This window comes from Myodes glareolus, chromosome 14 (assembly GCF_982192425.1).
Source record: "Myodes glareolus chromosome 14, mMyoGla1.1, whole genome shotgun sequence".
In the NCBI taxonomy this organism is placed as follows: domain Eukaryota; kingdom Metazoa; phylum Chordata; class Mammalia; order Rodentia; family Cricetidae; genus Myodes; species Myodes glareolus.
Window position 1 is genome coordinate 12246286 of NC_142039.1, and position 17386 is coordinate 12263671.

The following is a 17386-nucleotide window of genomic DNA, read 5'->3' on the forward strand; positions in this document are numbered from 1 at the left end:
AACCTGGAATATCCAGGAAACTAATCAAAAAATATTTTTATTAGGACGATTATTGTAGTAATATAGGGATCTGGTTGGATAATCACAGATAAGTGTTTTCCTGGGAAAAACTTCAAATGCTAGGGCCCATGCAACTAATACAGTCTAACCTAGCCATCAGCACTGGACTCCTGAGAGATACAGAGATTTCATAGCCTTAGCACGAGAGCATAGTACACTTCTTAGAGCAGGCAAATTGAAGCATGAAGAAAGTGTCTTCTGGGTTTTCCTTCAGGGTAAGTGTCTCATGTAAGAAAATATTAACTTTTTTTTTTGCTTCAAGTCATTCCATTTTGCCCTGATAGGCTCTAATGATTTAGCAGAAACTTTGGTTATAAGGAGCACTTCTGGGTTCTGATAGACAGTGAAACTGTTGGGGTTGATTCTGGGAGAAGACCAGCAGGCAACTGGCGATAAACAACAGGAGCAATAGGCAAGGTTAGAAAGTGAACTGGGATACGTTATAAAAATTTATTTCCCTACGAAATAATTGCACAAGCTGTGTAAACATTTCTTACTAAAACAAAATACTCTGACACACAAGGTTGTACATTTCCAGTGGAACACGCACAGTCCAAGATGCCCGTGTTTTCTCTTTCAGGAGCTACAGCAAGAAGTCAGCAGATAAGTGCTTCCCTAGTTACCTTTGGCAGCAAGCTTCTTCACATTCCCTGGCTGCTTATAATGAAATCCTAAGCCAGGCGGGCAGGACTCGGCCGGCAGCCTCTAGTCTCTGCGTCGATCGGTTGCATTCCACTTCTCCAGTCGCTCACACACTCACACGCGTGCACACGGCGGGTTCGGCTTGGCTACTCCAGTGCAGTGACTATCACAGACACTAGCTGCTAAAAACGTGTTTGTCACACTCAGTGTGGACTGTATGGAGTAGAAAATCCTCTGGAGTTTGGTTATAATTACCATAATTTATGGTTAAAATTAAAAACTTAAACGGATGGGCTAACATTCAGAAATCAAACCTCAAGTCAAACAGTCACACTTATTTACAATATGTACAGGATCGCTTATAGAATGGGGAGAGGAGTCTAGACAATGTTATTAGAAATTTCCTGAATGTGGCCATTTCTAGTCCCTGTGATTCATAAAGCAAATCTGCTGACTTGGCATTAATACCCTAAAATATTGTGATCAAACTGATATATATATATATTATATAATTATAATAAGGTGTTTGCAGAAATAACATTTACAAACTGTCTATACAGTACACAGTACTAGTACATAGAAAATAGATTCTAACTTTATAATCCCCTTTGTGTAAGGCAAGACTGAATCTGTCCCCAAATTTAGTCAGCCAGAGGTACAAGCAAGAAACAGTGGTCCATGAAAGAATGACGGGTCAGGTATCTGGGTATTAAAAATCTGGAGAAATTCCACTCGTTATCTGTGCTGCATCTGGCTCACTGGATACATTAACTGCATTTCTGAAGCCACTCTGTTAAGTGGCAGCTGCCCCAAACCGTATTTGGAGAGTCCCGGATAAAGATGGAGGACTGTAGCTGTACTAGGCCAATTTATGTGGTACTTTCAAAAGAATGTATATTAATATTTGGTTGCATGCTGTTGCTACTGAAGCAACAGCGATACAATATACAGGACAGGTCACAGATGGTTGCAGTGTAGCCCCCAGAGATTTTGCTTAAGGATGATGTTACACAAAATCTGGGGGCAGGGACACACACGGTCATTGGCGGATGTAGACGTCCCTGTTCCACTCGCCAGCCTCGTTCCTCCTCTTGGATATCACTTCCGCTTCCTTGTCGCAGTAGCGGTCCTTAGATTTATGCCGGCTCCGTTGCTTGTTGCACTCGTTGTGGTCCTGCTCTCGACCCGTGTCCCTAGAGCGGTGACGAGACTCTCTGTGTCTGTGGCCATTGCTGCTGTGGGTCTCGTCTCTGTGGTTATGTTCGCGGTGTGGGGCATAGTGGTCCACGTGTTCGTAGGAATAATCTTCCTTTGGCTCCACATAGGCAGAGTCTCGGCTCTCCTGGGTTTCAGAGTCAAATGTCTCTTGCCTAGAGAGGCCGCGACCCGTCCCACTGCGGTGGTTTTGGTGTGTGGCTGAGGAGGAAGAACGATGCTGGGGTTTCTTGACTGGTTCCAGACAAGGTTCTTCTTCAGCTTGGGAAGCAGACCTGGGAGCAGAGCGATCAGCCCTCTGATCACCTTGAGAACCCTGGAGAAGGGACACATGAGGGCATCAGCTAAGGACAGAAGCTAAGGAACTTTAAAGTGTACAGAGAGCCGCACCGTGAAATACCCAGAATGCTGAAATGAAGCCTAGACCACCTTAGGCACTTTTTGAAACACCTAGAGGCACTGCTTAAATTGGACTTGTGCTCATAGTTACATTTCATTTTAAGGATAGGGAAAGAATGTTCTTTTATAGTCTTTGGTGATTCTAGTACCGATGCAGGTGTCTATACCATAGTTTTAACTAATCTGCTTGAGTAGATTAAAATTCATTAAGATGGGGCATTTAATGGGACATGTACTATTCTAGAACCCTCACAAAAGAGGGTGTCCTTAAGTTTGTTGCTCACTTTTCATTCTCTGCCTCAGCCTCCCAAAAAGCTAATGTTATAAGCAAGTGGCATAATATGGAGCTAAATATGACTCCTTTGAGTCAATAATTAAGCCATCTGAGCTAGCTCCCTATTATGGTTTTGGAGCAGGGACAGCCAAGGAACCGGCTGAGGTTGTAAACACGATCTACCATCTTAGTGCCTGTGCTGTCAGTGGGCTCCAGAGGCTGAGTTGTTTGTAGTGTGTTCTCTTTACAGTTCTTTGCTTCCAGGTACACAGCTCATACTGGACTTAGTTCTTTATTCATAGGTGCACAACTCAGAGAGACTTGGTTAAATGGCACACATCTTAGTTTGATGAGCAAAGGAGAGTAGAGCAAGCACTGAATTACCTCTCTGGGCTTGAGTCCCAGGGGTATAGCTCAGGCAGCTTAGATTCTCAGTGAAGACCACCATAAAAGGAAGCCCTCTTACCTGTGAATTAGAGGCTAGGGTGGGGCTCATGGGTAAAGCTGAAGTGGCTAGCGTTCGGCTAAGGAGAGGGTTAGGGAGGTTACTGCTGGGTGGGTGGGTGGCCTTCCAGTAGGCCTCCAGATAGTCGGCGAGATGCTCGCAAGCATCCTCAAGCTGGTTCTCATCCAAGATCACATCAAATGACTCCTGCTAAAGGAAGCATTTCAGATAGTACATTAATGCAACCCAGGACCAAGATCCCTCCCCTCCCCAAACCTATAAGCAGAGGAGAGGCCTTGCCCATTGTATTTGTTCTTGCCCTGTTTTTCCATTTTCCCTTAGCTGAGTCTCTTAGCTTATGCATGTGTCACTTCAAATTGCTAATTAAAACACTGAATGGCTAACTAATTGCCCGAAAGTGGACAGCTGTCAGCATGATTGGTAAGGGCAATGCAGGGCGGTTATTATCAGTGGTGGAAAAAGCATGCTGATACTATGGTAGGAACACACGGCAAATCCAAACAATTTAGAAGGGGGCTTGTTCTTGTTACAGACTGCAGGAAGTTCTGGAAGCTGATGAGGCAGAATTAGGTCATGCACTTTGGCAGAAGTAGCTCAAACTACTGACATTTTGACATGATCCAAACTGCACAGCTCAGTGGGAGGAGAGGTTCTTTACTTTTGAATATTTAAAATCATTGATCTAGAAATTTAACATACTTTAAACCAATCAAACCCAGAATTACATCTTTCATAACTTTTGAAATCATTGTACTTGAATGAACACTTGATGGGATCTATTGTCCCAAAGTATAATATATAAAATTAGGAATGTATTTCTGGGAAACCTGGTGTTTAAAAGTTGGTTTGGGATGATGAGCTAGCTCACTGAGTAAAAGTGCTTGCTCTGCAACTGTGAGAGCCCGAGTTAGAATCTCCAGACCCCATGCCCAAACAAGGTACATAACACAGAGTTTCTGTAATCCCAGCACTTCTACAGGAATATAGGCTACAGGCAAGAGAATCTTGGAAATCAGCCAGCCAACTAACCAGGCATACACTGGACCACAACAAGAGAACTTGTCTCCTATAAGATAGAAAGTGGGGACCAACAGCTACAGTTGTCCTCTGACCTCCATGGATGCCATGGTAAGCAAGCTCACGTCTGCATTCTTCTATACGGAAGTCAACATTTTGACAACAAACTGACAACAGTTTGACATGGTCCCAAGTCAATTTCTCAAACACGTGTTAAGAGGGAACAACTTATTCCCTGTGACTAGATGTGAATAAGAACCAGAATCCAAATAGGTCCATCTTACACACCACAGTATTAGGAAGTGAGGCCTGTAAAGGGTGCATGTGGCATTTTTGGAAGGGTGATCTGATCTGATCTGGCCTAAGGATGCTCAGAATGCATGGTCACCCAGACTGCGGCATACTTTATGCTTTTGGAATGAATACCATTGTAAGTGAGGAGGAGTGTCTTCCCACAAGTATGTAACTGCAGCTTTTTAAAATGTAGGTCTGATCTTTCAGCTTTTACACCATATAGATAGATAACTTACCGGAGGACACTGAGCCAGTTTATCAGCTGCTACCATCTGGACATTGAGGTGTTTTGCTTGCGATTTCCCTCGAGATTTTATTAACCTTTGTAAAACCTGGAAATGGTAGGCATTTGTAACAGGAATATCTGTACTTGGGTAAGCTACAGGGTACATTACCACACTGTATTCTAATAGTACAATACTATTCTGTATTTTATAAATACAGAATATACAATACACACATATACATAATATATATAATACATTATATACATGGATGAAAGGCATCTATCATTAAGAAATAAAATACAACAGAGATAAACCACAAAATTAACAGTCTTGCACAAGTCTCTTGCAAGCTTAAACACTAGTATAAGGCTGATGTGGACTCTTTTTCTAGCCTAACAATTCTCAAACTTTATGCCTCATGACTTATTTAAGTTTTAAAAAGTTATGAACCCCAAAGCACCATTGTTTGTAGGAAATATTTCTAGTATTTATCAAAAATCTTAGCACTTTTAATTCAGTCAAAAATAAATCTGGCCCATGTTATATAAATCACTTTTAAGAAACCTTTAATTTGCTATAGTGTACAGTTCCATTGATATTTGTAAAGAGACCACTATAGATACACAGTTAAATAAAGAGGGATGTGCCAGTTGTGCCTCTTCAGAGACTTGATGGCATTCTGTGATACTGTACTGAAGACCAGCAAGTTTATTCCCATAAAGTCCTGTGGCCATGAAGACTCAGTAGCCAGAGAACAGTGTAATGTACCAGAGTAGGAACAGTCCTAAGATCTGTACTGAAAGTTGCCAGGGCCCTTCACCATGCATGACGTGTAAGCTCATTCATGACATTCTGTATCTCTTGCACATTTACATACTTCATTGTTTAGTATTAGTGTTGACGGCAACAAACGGTTCTTTTGAAATGTTGGATTGATTTGCTTAAAGAAAGACCTAAGTATGTGAGTTGGAATGAGCATCCTGTCATTAGTCCTAGAAGGAGAGTTGCACAGTGGCGTTGGTATCCCTCCTTGAGACAGTCTGCTCTGGACAGTAGCTGAACGCTTTAGTTCATTACACACAGTGTTAGGCAGTTTATCACTACTGCATCAGGACATTGTTATGTGAAACTGGTGTTTGTAACTGGTAGGCCACAAAGATGTGTTTGCTACTACGTGTATTCATGCTTGGACTACTAGCAGCTTTTTCACCATGTATGTAGATGCCAAGTGTGTTGAAAGGAAGCTACATCTTAATTTTGTCACGGAAGCAGCTTCCACTCTGTGAACTCCCTGAAATCATTTCAGTGACCTATGATCCACACTTGAGACCACTGGTGCCAGCCGTAACAGTAACTAACCATGCTCATACTTCTCTTAAAACTTCTTGATTAGTGATTGGGTGTTCTCAAAACTCCATGTTCGTAATAAAGGCCTAGCCTGTGACTACTGGAAATCAGAGCATAAAGCACATTGCAGTAATGTCTGAATATAGAAAAACAATGTCAACCCCCACTTACCTTAGGAGAAGAAATCTTTACATACACTATAATAGGGGCCAAAGAGGTCTTACTGAGTTGAGCTGGGTGATTAATCGTATCTGCATCAAGGACTACCAATTGTAGTGTTCTTGCAAGTTCAAAAATCCTTTCAATTTCACTCTGAACTTCAGCTGCAAAGGTTAAACAGAGGTAACTTATTTAAAAGGACATGTTTTTAAACTACAGTAAGCTGGAGTAAAATGGCACACTCTTTCTTTATCCAGAGAGTCAGCTGCTATTTTAATGATTATAGTCAATGTGATGATGAAAGGTGTCCTTTGGCAAGGGCTGCTTGCTCACACCTTTGGTCCTCTAGGAATTATTCTTTCAGCCAGCACCAAATGCACCACCTTTCCCTGCGCATGTGCATGGACCATCCCTTATGTAAAGATGCACAACGTAAAGAGAGAGAGAGGGAGGGTGCCCATTAGAGATTTAGCCCAAGCCATACTCATACTTTCCACCAGTGAGGACATAATATCATCTTAAGTATAATAACCTCTTCACTTCATACAGTGCTACCTGGATATATGTTTTCAGGGCTGACCATTTGGTACTGGACGATGAACTGGCATGCTCTGCCCTGGGGAGGACAGCCTCTCCTATCCCTAGCTTTCCTCAGTTGCTTACAGTTCTTTGGGTAGGGTTGAGGCCTTGTGAACTTTTCTCCACCCAGTTTGTCATGTTCATTGGTTTCCTCCTTGTTCAGCTCACATTTGGGCAGTCATGGTGGTGAGACTTTACAGGTGTAGCTTTTGACACTACGTGGAATATATATACGTATATGCATGCATAAGAATTTGGAGAGAAAGAGAGAGAGAGAGAGAGAGAGAGAGAGCATGAATTTAAAGGTGAGTGGTGAGGGGTGTGTGGGAGGGTGTGGAGGAAGGAAAGGTAAGAGAAAATGTAATTAAATTAAAATCTCAAAAATTAAACAAGTGGTCTTGTAACATTCATGTTTGAAGGGCAGTTCCCCACTAGAAGCAGCATCACGCAAAATCGCATAAATGGCATCAGTTCATACACTCTGCAAGGATCCCATTACGGCACTCCCCACTGTGATAATGGGGGTGCTCCACACACTCTAGTGTGCCTTCTGCTGGCCATGGGGTGCTCAGCTTTAAAATGTAGCTAGTTAGGGGCTGGAGAGATGGCTCAGAGGTTAAGAGCATTGCCTGCTCTTTCAAAGGTCCTGAGTTCAATTCCCAGCAACCGCATGGTGGCTCACAGCTATCTGTATGGGATCTGGTGCCCTCTTCTGGCCTGCAGGCATACACACAGACAGAATATTGTATACATAATAAACAAACAAACAAATGATAATAATAACTAAAAATAAATAAAATATAGCTAGTCTGAACAAAAAAAAAACCCGAAGTTTTAAATTTTAATAATTTAGTATTGAACTGTAAAGCGCATCACGGAGCTTGTAGTTCTGACTGAAAGTGAGAGGTTAAGTCCACAAGACTTCTTCAGACCAGCCATCTGAGGCCTAGGAATGCCTTCACTTTCTTTGATTCATTTGTATTAATGACAGAGCTTTTCCAAAGATGATTTTAACTCACCTAGTAGGCAAGTCACTGTTTGCATTAAATTCTTTACTTGGATGCGTTGAGAAACCGTAACTTAGTCACTTGAGATACTAACTTCAAAATAATATTTGGTCATACAGCACCCCTAATGCATACAGTCTTGCTACAGTAAATACTACATCTGCCATCTGATCTGGTTCTTAAGTTTGCTAATTTATCAGAAATACAGAAAACAGAATTGGATAAATGATAATGTAACACAGTCAGAGAAATTCAGACTGCCAGAAACCTTCAGAATAAGTAGTCCAGTTTTTCAAGAAAAAGTTGGGTTTTTTTATGAAACATGAGAGATTTGAGAGGCTGAATTGCAATATATGGACTCTATCATATTAAGATAGAAGTTTGGGCCGGGCGGTGGTGGCACACGCCTTTAATCCCAGCACTCGGGAGGCAGAGGCAGGTGGATCTCTGGGAGTTCGAGGCCAGCCTGGTGTACAAGAGCTAGTTCCAGGACAGGCACCAAAGCTACAGAGAAACCTTGTCTCAAAAAAAAAAAAAGATACAAGTTTGGTAAAATATGTCTACGATTTGCTTACCAATAATCTGTGGGTGGAAAGATGAAGATTGTGCATAAAACAATATTGACTGCAGATAGTTCTTTAGCTTTGCAACTCCTGATGCAAGTGTCCCCAGCATTAAACATTCTGCAGGTGCCCCGGCTGGAATGTCATTTCCTTCCAGGGGCCTTCCCTGTGTCTACTGATGTCTTCCTCAATTTCTTCTCTGCTCCCTGGGCTCATGAGCCACTGACCAACTCTGTGATCTTCAGTTCATTTATATGTACATTTTGCTTTCTTTGCTTCTATGACCCTGTCACCTAGAATACTTCCTAGCAACAGTTCCTTAATGCCTTAGGAACAAGCTCTTTAGCAAGCTCCATGTTTTACTTTACCTCTTTATTATTGCCTTCTACCTCCCTTTTCTTTAAACGATACACTTCAGCCAAAGTGACACGTTTTCCAGAAGCCTCTTATAATTATTGCCACTGTCTCAGAACATCACCTCATCACCTTCTCAACTCTTGTTCTTTCTTCATGCTTGCAAGCTTCAAGTCTCAGCTCAGGACACCCCCTGTGGAGTCTTCCTCATGGCCTATACCTGCTGCAGCATTAGCTCTTCAGCACAGGGTTCCGCTCAGGAACACTGCGCTCACTCCGCACCCAAGTGTCTCTTATTTACCTTATTGCTGTCTGAGCTCCTGGGCACAGGGGCTGCATCAAGTCTTTCAGACTTTAGCACATTGTTTTGTACCTAGTACGTGCTCAATAAGATATATGGCTAGAAGAGGCATTTAAAAAACTACACAACCAGTAGTTGTAAAGGTTTTGGCAGCCTAAACCAGTCTATCCTGCTGTTGATTTAATTGGCCACTGTAAATAAATTGCTTGACTTTTTAAATTGGTTACATCTATGAAATGATAATTTTGTAACGATTTTCTTAAGTACTAGATAAAATAAGAGATTACTCTGAGTAAAAATTATCTCATTTTTCTTCGTAAGAAAGAAAGAAAAATTATAAGATGGGGTATCACTGTGTAGCCCAGGCTGCTTTTGAACGTTACTCTTACTGCCCCGTCCTCTGAAGGTGCTGGGCTGAGAGGTGTAGCCACACCTACATTTCTAGTATAGTTCCAGACCTGTGCCACTGGAGAGTTACCGCGGAGGGCTTATTAGGAGACTAAAGGAAGTTTAGTTTATGTGTTATATTGACATGCATGCACGTGCCCATAGAGGCCAGAAGAGGGTGTTGGATCCCTTCTCTCCAGTATATACTAAAAGCTGGATTCCAGTTCTCTGCTAGAGCAGCAAGTACCCTTAATTCATTGAGCTATCCTTCCAGCACCCAAAACAGAGTTTTATGAAGTATTACTAAAAGATAAAATGTTATTATTATGTGTTTCTATTTATATAATTATAATTCAGAGTAACTGGGATACTTGTAAAATTAAACCCTGCCTCCCAAAGACTTTACATATTTAGCATAAGTTAAAAAATTAAGTGAACTTAAACATGTCCCACAACTTTTAGAAATGTATAAAACCAAAAGCCTAACAATATTAGTTAAAAGTATACCAGTAATTAAAACACCAAGGACATGTAGTAGCTGCTGGGAGGTCTGGATGTTATCTTATCATTGTATGTTAATGAACAATTTCCAATCACCTCTCTGTAAATACATCAATGTCCCCATGCTAGTTTTACAAAGAAAAATACTGATGCAACTCAGAGATCAGACAAGAACTGACTCCTGTTATCTCGTTTCCTCTGTTATCAGCCTCAGCGGTAAAACATAGTTTTGAAAATGATTTCATCACTGCTGTAACTATTCCGTGAACATTTCTGAAACAAACCACAGTGCTGATGGCAGGTGGAATGTTTTGGCTTAAGCTATCATAATAATTTACACTGAAGTCATTAGGACCATATAGTACCTGGAATCATTCTCTATTCAGATCTGCTCACTGTTACTGTTAGATAAGACATGTCTAAATAGCTTGAACTCATTGGTATTGACTGACTTACCTAAGCTTGACCTTGTGTTGGATCTTTCTATGATTGCATGCTTACTGGGATTGTTTAATACTGAACGTTTGGCGAGGGAGATGTCAGCAGTGACTCTTGTGATGGATATCCTGTTGGAGAAAAGAGAAAAGCCAAAAGTTTTTAATCTAATAAAACAGAAGTCACGTCTAGAACTTAAAGGATGACTGATATATACATATACACATGAGGGGCTAGGAAGATGGTTCAGCAGCTAAGAGCATCTGTTGTTCTTGCAGAGAACCCAGGTTTGGCTCCTTGTACTGACATGATAGTTCATAACCGTCTGTAGCTCCAGTTCTAGTGGATCCAGTGTCTTCTCCTGACCTCCATGGGCACCAGGTACACACATGATGTACATATATACATGAAGGCAAAACACTCATATACATTCAATAGACATAAACTTCAAATACACATGTGTTAAGTATCAGCATACACCTACCTTCACGTGTGTGTATATTTTGAAACATACATGTTTCAAAACAGACTTAAAGGACAGGCAGTCATTTATTATGTACCTGTTTTTCCTGGCACTTACTGATTACTTACCAAGTCTGATTAAGAGACTCAACTTTACTGATAGAAAATAAAGAAATTACAAGCAGCCTTATCTAAAACCCTGTGTTACTACAAACAGAACCAAAAATTACTCTTTAAATAAATTGAACTGTGGTTCCTAATTCTGTAGTCTCAGTGCCTCTGCAGTGCTGTGACATGCATGAAGAAGGCAGCCTGACTTGAGGGAACCGCCGGGGTTGGAGAGTGAGTGCAGACTCAGAATGGTGGCAGAATGGCATGCAGACCACATACAGGCCATCACGACAGCGGTAATAAAGTGCAAGGTTACATACGGGGCAGAACTAACATAGTGGTAGTACGTGGAAGCTGGAAATTGGAAGCAGCTGTTTGTGGGAAAGTTCAGGTAATATTCAAATAGGTAGGAGAAAAAATGTGAGACAAAATGAAAGGCTTGCAGTATCTCTGAAGAAGCTGATGAGAACTACAACCAAGAGGCTTGGTTTAAAAGTCTGTCCCAAAGTCAGAGCCCCCACCCCCAGAGCATCAAGTGGCCTAATAAGGATTATTTATCCATTTGGTATAAAACCAGAGACTTAGCTATAGGCAGTAAATCAGAGGACCACTGACTCAGGTCCTGTAGGCAGAGAAGGGGAGCTGGGAATATCAGGAGCCAAGAGGGAAAAATGATTCTTAATGCTGAAGCCTCAACTTACTTCTCCATCTTTGTCTTTTGGAATCCCAGCTTATGTTTACTGCTTTATATCTTCTAGGTATCAGAAAAGAGGCTGCTTCTCCGGACAAGCAGCCAAATGACCAAACTATGTGTACATCGGATGTCTCCTCCGTAAAATACTCGTCAGGAATGTCTTACAGGGAAACATGCAGCCACCAAGCCCCACCTATGAGTGCAGACCTTCCTGCCCATGCCTGTTTGCCCCATTCTTAAAGATAAGAGCAACACTAGACATCTTTGTAAATGTCCTTCACAAGATGCTATAGAAGAAACAACCATTAGCAAATACACCTGAAGGCTAACTTATGTTCAGAGAACTGAAACATTATTTTTTTAAAGCTCAGAATAAGAAGGCTTTTGGAAATTTAAAAAATGACAGTATAAATGAGAAGTGAAAAGATGACTTTAAGGGCATTTCTGAAAAAAATAAAAGCAAAGGGACAAAAAAGTAGGAAAGAAAAGTTTGACAGTTAAAAAACTGACCAGCAGTTCAACTCCCAGATAGTTATTAGCTAAAGAATTAATTCCACATTCAGAGTCTGGATTTTTATACTGAAAGCATCTAGCACTGATTAAAATCCATACTCAACATAAATCTCATTACACTAGGAACAAGAAACTTCCGGAGGAAATCAGGGCTTTAGACTTCTCAAGTGCAATAGTGGAGCTAGAAGGTAACAAAGCAAAAGCCTTCAGAATCCCTTGACCATGACCTCGTACCATAGGGCACACTTGTCTTCCCAGCACTTGGCAAGACAAAGTATGTGGGTGTCAAGTTCAAGGGCAGCCCCAGCTACACAGTGAGATCCTGTCAACAACACCCTAGCCATCACATCATCAGTTAGGGCAGCCTCAGCTACACAGTGATATCCCGTCTCAACAACAACAAGACCCTAGCCATCATACCATCAGCTAAATAGCTTGATTAAAGGCCTTTTTAGACACTTCAGAAAAATCATTTTAGGGATGTGAATGAACGGTGTGTTTGTCTGAAATGGAAGGGTGAAGGCTGAGAGATGACAAGGAATTGAGGATAGAGGACCACCAACCCAACAGCAACTGGAAGAAATCCCCAAGGCTAGTGTGCAGTATACCAGGAGGTTAGCACAAAATGCTCCCCTCTCAGGTTAGATGGGAAGGTGGAGTGGTACCCTTGGGGAAGCTCCACTGTACGTCATATAATAGGATTCCTTTTATACTGAGCATAGAGAACCCAGATACTCAAGTCATCATTCCTACAGTGCATATTTCAGAATACCTACTGTAAGTTCGTGTGGGCCGGATGTGTTTATCTGGGCAACATAGTAAGATGGCCTGACTCCCCACCATCTCATAAAACGTTATTTTATAGAATTTAAACTTTTATGGAGGAGTAAAGGTGGCAGAGAAATGTGACAAGTGCCACTTAAAATTTAAGGGAGATGACTGAGGATGGAGATGGAACAGCATGGAAGATATCATCTTAGTGTTCAGAAAGTTTGAACAGTTCATTAATGTGGCATTGTAGACTGGAAGGAAGGAGTCATGTAGATACTAAGGGAAGAGGGTTCCAGGCAGAAGGGAAAGCAAGTACCCAAGTGATAAGCATTAGTACCACGTAAGGCTGATGGCCAAAGGGAGGCAGCTGCCCTATAATGGGGCCCATCATGGAAGTACAGCAGTGGCACATGAACTACCTGTGTGGTAGGCTTTTTAGGTGGCATATCTGTCATTACTTTGGTTCTTTCCCCAAGTAGTTCAAATTCTAAGGGTAAAATTTCTGGGGATAATTGGGTTAGAGTAGTGGTCCTCAACCCTTGCATGTACATCATATAAGCAGGTAATAAGAGAGATTCCCATATCTTAGCCCCTGAATTTTGTCCAAGTCAACAGGACCTAAGGACAGAGGGAGAGAGTACTGGGAAAGATATCTTACTGGAATTGGTGGGGAACAACTAGGGGAGATGAAGAAAACTAATGCGATGGAAATCTAGTAATGGGGAATAAAGAGCCCGGACTGGCTATCTTTAATAATCAGGCAAGGCTCCTAGCAGTGGAACTGGGACATCAATCCAGCCACAGAACCTTTTACCTACAATCTGTCCTGCCTGTAAGGTGGCCTGGGGTGTAGAACTTGTGGCCAACCAATGACTGGTCCAACTTGAGGCCCATGCTGCAAGAGAGAGCCCATATTTGACACTACCTGGAAGGCCAGGAACCAGAGGCAGACAGCCAAGAGACCCAGGATAGAAACAAGCATGAATGGCAAAAAAAAAAAAGTCAATGAAATGATTCTTCCTGATATTCTGCTATAGTCATGGTCTGGTGCCTAGGCCTGATTGTCATCAGAGGGGCATCATGTCATCCAGTGAACTCTGGGAGCAGATGCAGAGACCCACAGTCAAACACTAGGTGGAGCCAGAGAAACCCTGCAGAACAGGGGTAGGAAGAAGCCAGAGGGGTCAAGTACACCATGCTAAACATGCAGTGGACCTCACAAGGGCTCATTGACACTGAAGTGACAAACGCAGAGTGACACTGTATGGGGCTGATCAGGTCCTCTGCATGCACCTTATGGCTGTGTGGCTTGGTGTTCCTGTGGAACTCCCAAGTAGTACTTCCAGCAGTAGGAGTGAGGGTGTCTCTGACCTTTTTGCCTGTTCTTGGGACCCTTCCTACTGGGTTGCCTCATCCAGTCTTGGTATGTATTGTTGCTTAGGCCATGTTCAGTAGAAGTCACAGGAAGGCCTGCTTTATTATTATTATTATTATTATTATTATTATTATTATTATTATTATTATCAGAGATGGAGGAAAAGTGGATCTGGGGGAGAGAGGAGGTGCAGGGAGGGACTGGGAGAAGTGGATGGAGGGGAAACTGCAGTCAGGATGTAATGTATGAGAGAACAAAATAAAACAGATATACTCTGTGTCATATAGGTTGGCATCAAACAAGCTCCTGCTGCAACCTCCTGAGTACTGGAACTCCAGGTATGTGTCACTAAGCCTGGTCTGTCCCCAACCCCCACCAAGTGTACTTCAGGTAATTCTGTTCTGCAGCCTGGTTAGAAAACTATTAATTTTGAAGACATTGTCTCACGCATAAGTAAATTTCCTACACCAGAATATAAAGTGATGTAATGTTTCCCAGGATTATTGATTTTCAATAAGACTCCTTCACAGAACATTCTGACAACAGTGTCTAATATTCCTGTAGCAATTCAGTGCCTAGTCCAAACATTTCAGGGCTGACAACTGACATTTTGAAAGTCACCAGGGAAGAGAGCCAAGTCTACCCAAGATGATAGCTTCCCTTCTTCTCCACTTCCTTGTTAATGTACCTGTTATTATCCTGAAAGTAACAGTGATTGCTTTGCTTCCATGAAAATCTAGTTGGGTCTAGTGACTGAAAAAAGAGGGTTGAGGCGGGTCTCCTTTGAGTGTCACACACTGTTTCGTGGCGCACAGTGATTCTGATTGTTTCCAGAGCACCCACAAATGTTCTTGACTGTGGGGGCTTAATACCACAGTTCTTGATAGCCTAGAACCTTTGCTGACATTTCCCGCCACACTCCTCCTTTGTGGCCCTAACATTTAAAAAATATAACTCATTCTGTGGATTCTAAAGAATACTCCAGTTCTCTTTCAGACTGCCGTGTGTACATACCCCAGAGGCTTCTGTCTCTGTTTCTGTTCCCACTCTGCTTCTGTTTTGCTTTGCCAACATTAAAGACATTTAATGAGACAATTACTCTGGATATGCTCTCTCGAGTAGAGGTGAAATTTTTATGTCTTTGGAAATGCTACAGTATGGGTTCTGACATCCCTTGGGAATCCTTAATGCATGGCCACAGGCCCAGACTGTTGAAGTGCAGTACAGGATGGGCAAGGCAAGACCATCAGTGATGCCCATGGAAAATACTTTTGTCTAGAAACAATAGATTGACCCTACCATCTATTATTTCACTTATTTTCTTCCCAGATAAAATAAGTTGGGCTATGTGATTCCATAGAAAATAGGTCTGAGATCCAGATTCATAAACGCTCAAGGTTGAACAGAAGTAGTAAATTATTGAGTAAATGGGTAATACCCATTGATTATTTGATTCACCAGTCTTCCAGTAGTTACACAGGCTTTCTGTTGTCTGTGGTTACAGGAAATAGTATCCTACAGCTCACTTTGATCTAAGTAGATATCTGTCATGTCAGTGTAGTGTGTTTGTGTCTGGGATACTGTAGTTCCTGTACCAGTGTCTATAAGCTAAACTTGGCCTGACCCCTACTAACCAGCCCCACTCTCTGTTTGATCCACTGGCCATATCATTCGCCAACAAACTGTGTCTCGTATTCGCTTTGCCCCTCTTTCAAAAGACTTGTTCCATTCCCCCTCTCTGTAGGCCTTTACCCTCTGTAAAGCTAATGTAAAGCTAAGGTCCCTTTCTTTTTTACTTTTTTTTTCTTTTTAAGTTGAGGAGGGAAAGGATTGAGTCCCATCTCTTGGCCAGAACTTTTGAGGTATGTCCCATGGCTATTGGCAGTTTCCTTGGTAGGTCCTCAGTTCTCCTGTTGGGTTGCTTTGTTCACAATGCTGCCTCATGCCTCAGTACTTTCCTTCCCTTTCCATCGTCTGTTGGCTATGTCCTCGTCTTATTTGGTTGGTGAGATTTTAGAAGAGTTAAACCCTTGCTGGATAGGAAAATCCTCCAATCTGTCAAATCCTCCTTTCTCTGTGCTACCTGTCCATTGTCTACACACACGCTGGGATGCTCTTGTATTTATATTCTGTTTTGCTGTACAAGTTTCAAGTTAAAATTTCCATATGGCTCTTCAAGAGTCAGGGACAGTGGCTTCTATGTGTCTGCATTTCTCTAGCAGAGAAAACACAGCAAACATCACTTCCCTACTCAGCTGTCCTTTTCATGTTGAGTGCTTCTGCAGGCACCGAGAGTTCCAGAAGTCACTAACCAGTGAATACCCCGCCCTCACATTCTTGTTGGAGAGGATAACAGAGAGTCATACACATAAAAGAACACCAGGAAAGTGGAGAAGGGAGAGAGGCTGTGCCACCAGGAAAGATTTGAAGAAAAAGTTCCTACCAGAGGGAAGAGCAAGGAACAGACGCTGATGTGGACATGGGCCTAGCTGGCTGGAGCACCCATCATGCTGAGGAAGTGGGTGTCAGGGAAAATCTAACTGGGGTGGATTTGAAAGCAGGGGAACAGCCACAGTATGAACAACCCAGTGAGTTCTCTATGAAAAAGGGGGAAATTAGGGAGCTGGGTGATAGGTGGGAAGGATGTTAGGCTAAGTGTGGAGAGAGATAACTACAGCTAATGGTGTCTCCCTTAGGACAGGAAATACTGATGAGAGGGATGTACGGTGAGGACATTGTCTGGGTAGTTAAATGGGAAGGAAATGGGGAATGTGGTCTAGAACCTAGGTGGTTGTGGGTTAAGTTAACCATTGCTAAGAAAACCCTCGGAAGGGGAAATGCAGAACACTGAGGCAGACATAAATGTAGTGGGGGTAACTCATGCCTTCTGTTGGCTTCTAACCCTCCTACCTCCAGAAAGAGACCTAGTCTTGCCATATTCCTCTGCCTCAGGTCAGGTGCTAGAGTTACAGGCCTGTGTCGGTCCCAGCTTGCCTATTTCCTCCCTGCAGCAAGGATATAAGTTCACTGTGGGAAAGCACTGTGAGAAGGGGTTAAAGGGTGATGGGGGAGGAGGTAATAGCAAAGTCTTTTGGAAGGGTAGGAAAGTGAATAGAAGAGGGTGCGTTTTTGATATCTGGGCAGTGTCAAGTAACTACGGCTTTGTGAACCGCAGGTGAGCAGAGGTGGGCCACAGTCAGCTTACAGACACACGTGCTGGACACACTGGCCTA

At 42.3% G+C, this 17386-nt stretch overlaps 1 protein-coding gene across 13 annotated transcripts in view; it reads right to left on the reverse strand.

Moving 5' to 3' along the window:
• Positions 1 to 496: 496 nt before the first annotated feature.
• The window catches only part of Cacnb2 (calcium voltage-gated channel auxiliary subunit beta 2), a 357246-nt gene continuing 340356 nt past the window's right edge, over positions 497 to 17386 (reverse strand). For 7 of the 13 annotated variants that reach the window (XM_048460677.3, XM_048460672.3, XM_048460674.3 and 4 more), the window contains 5 exons: positions 10249 to 10358; positions 6113 to 6264; positions 4604 to 4699; positions 3057 to 3245; positions 497 to 2233 (listed from right to left, as the gene is read on the reverse strand). In XM_048460677.3, the coding sequence (XP_048316634.2) occupies positions 1742 to 2233; positions 3057 to 3245; positions 4604 to 4699; positions 6113 to 6264; positions 10249 to 10358 (1039 nt within the window). In that variant the 3' untranslated portion in view covers positions 497 to 1741. The remainder of the gene's footprint in view (positions 2234 to 3056; positions 3246 to 4603; positions 4700 to 6112; positions 6265 to 10248; positions 10359 to 17386) is intronic. The other 6 variants (XM_048460678.3, XM_048460673.3, XM_048460680.3 and 3 more) reach the window with 1 other exon arrangement.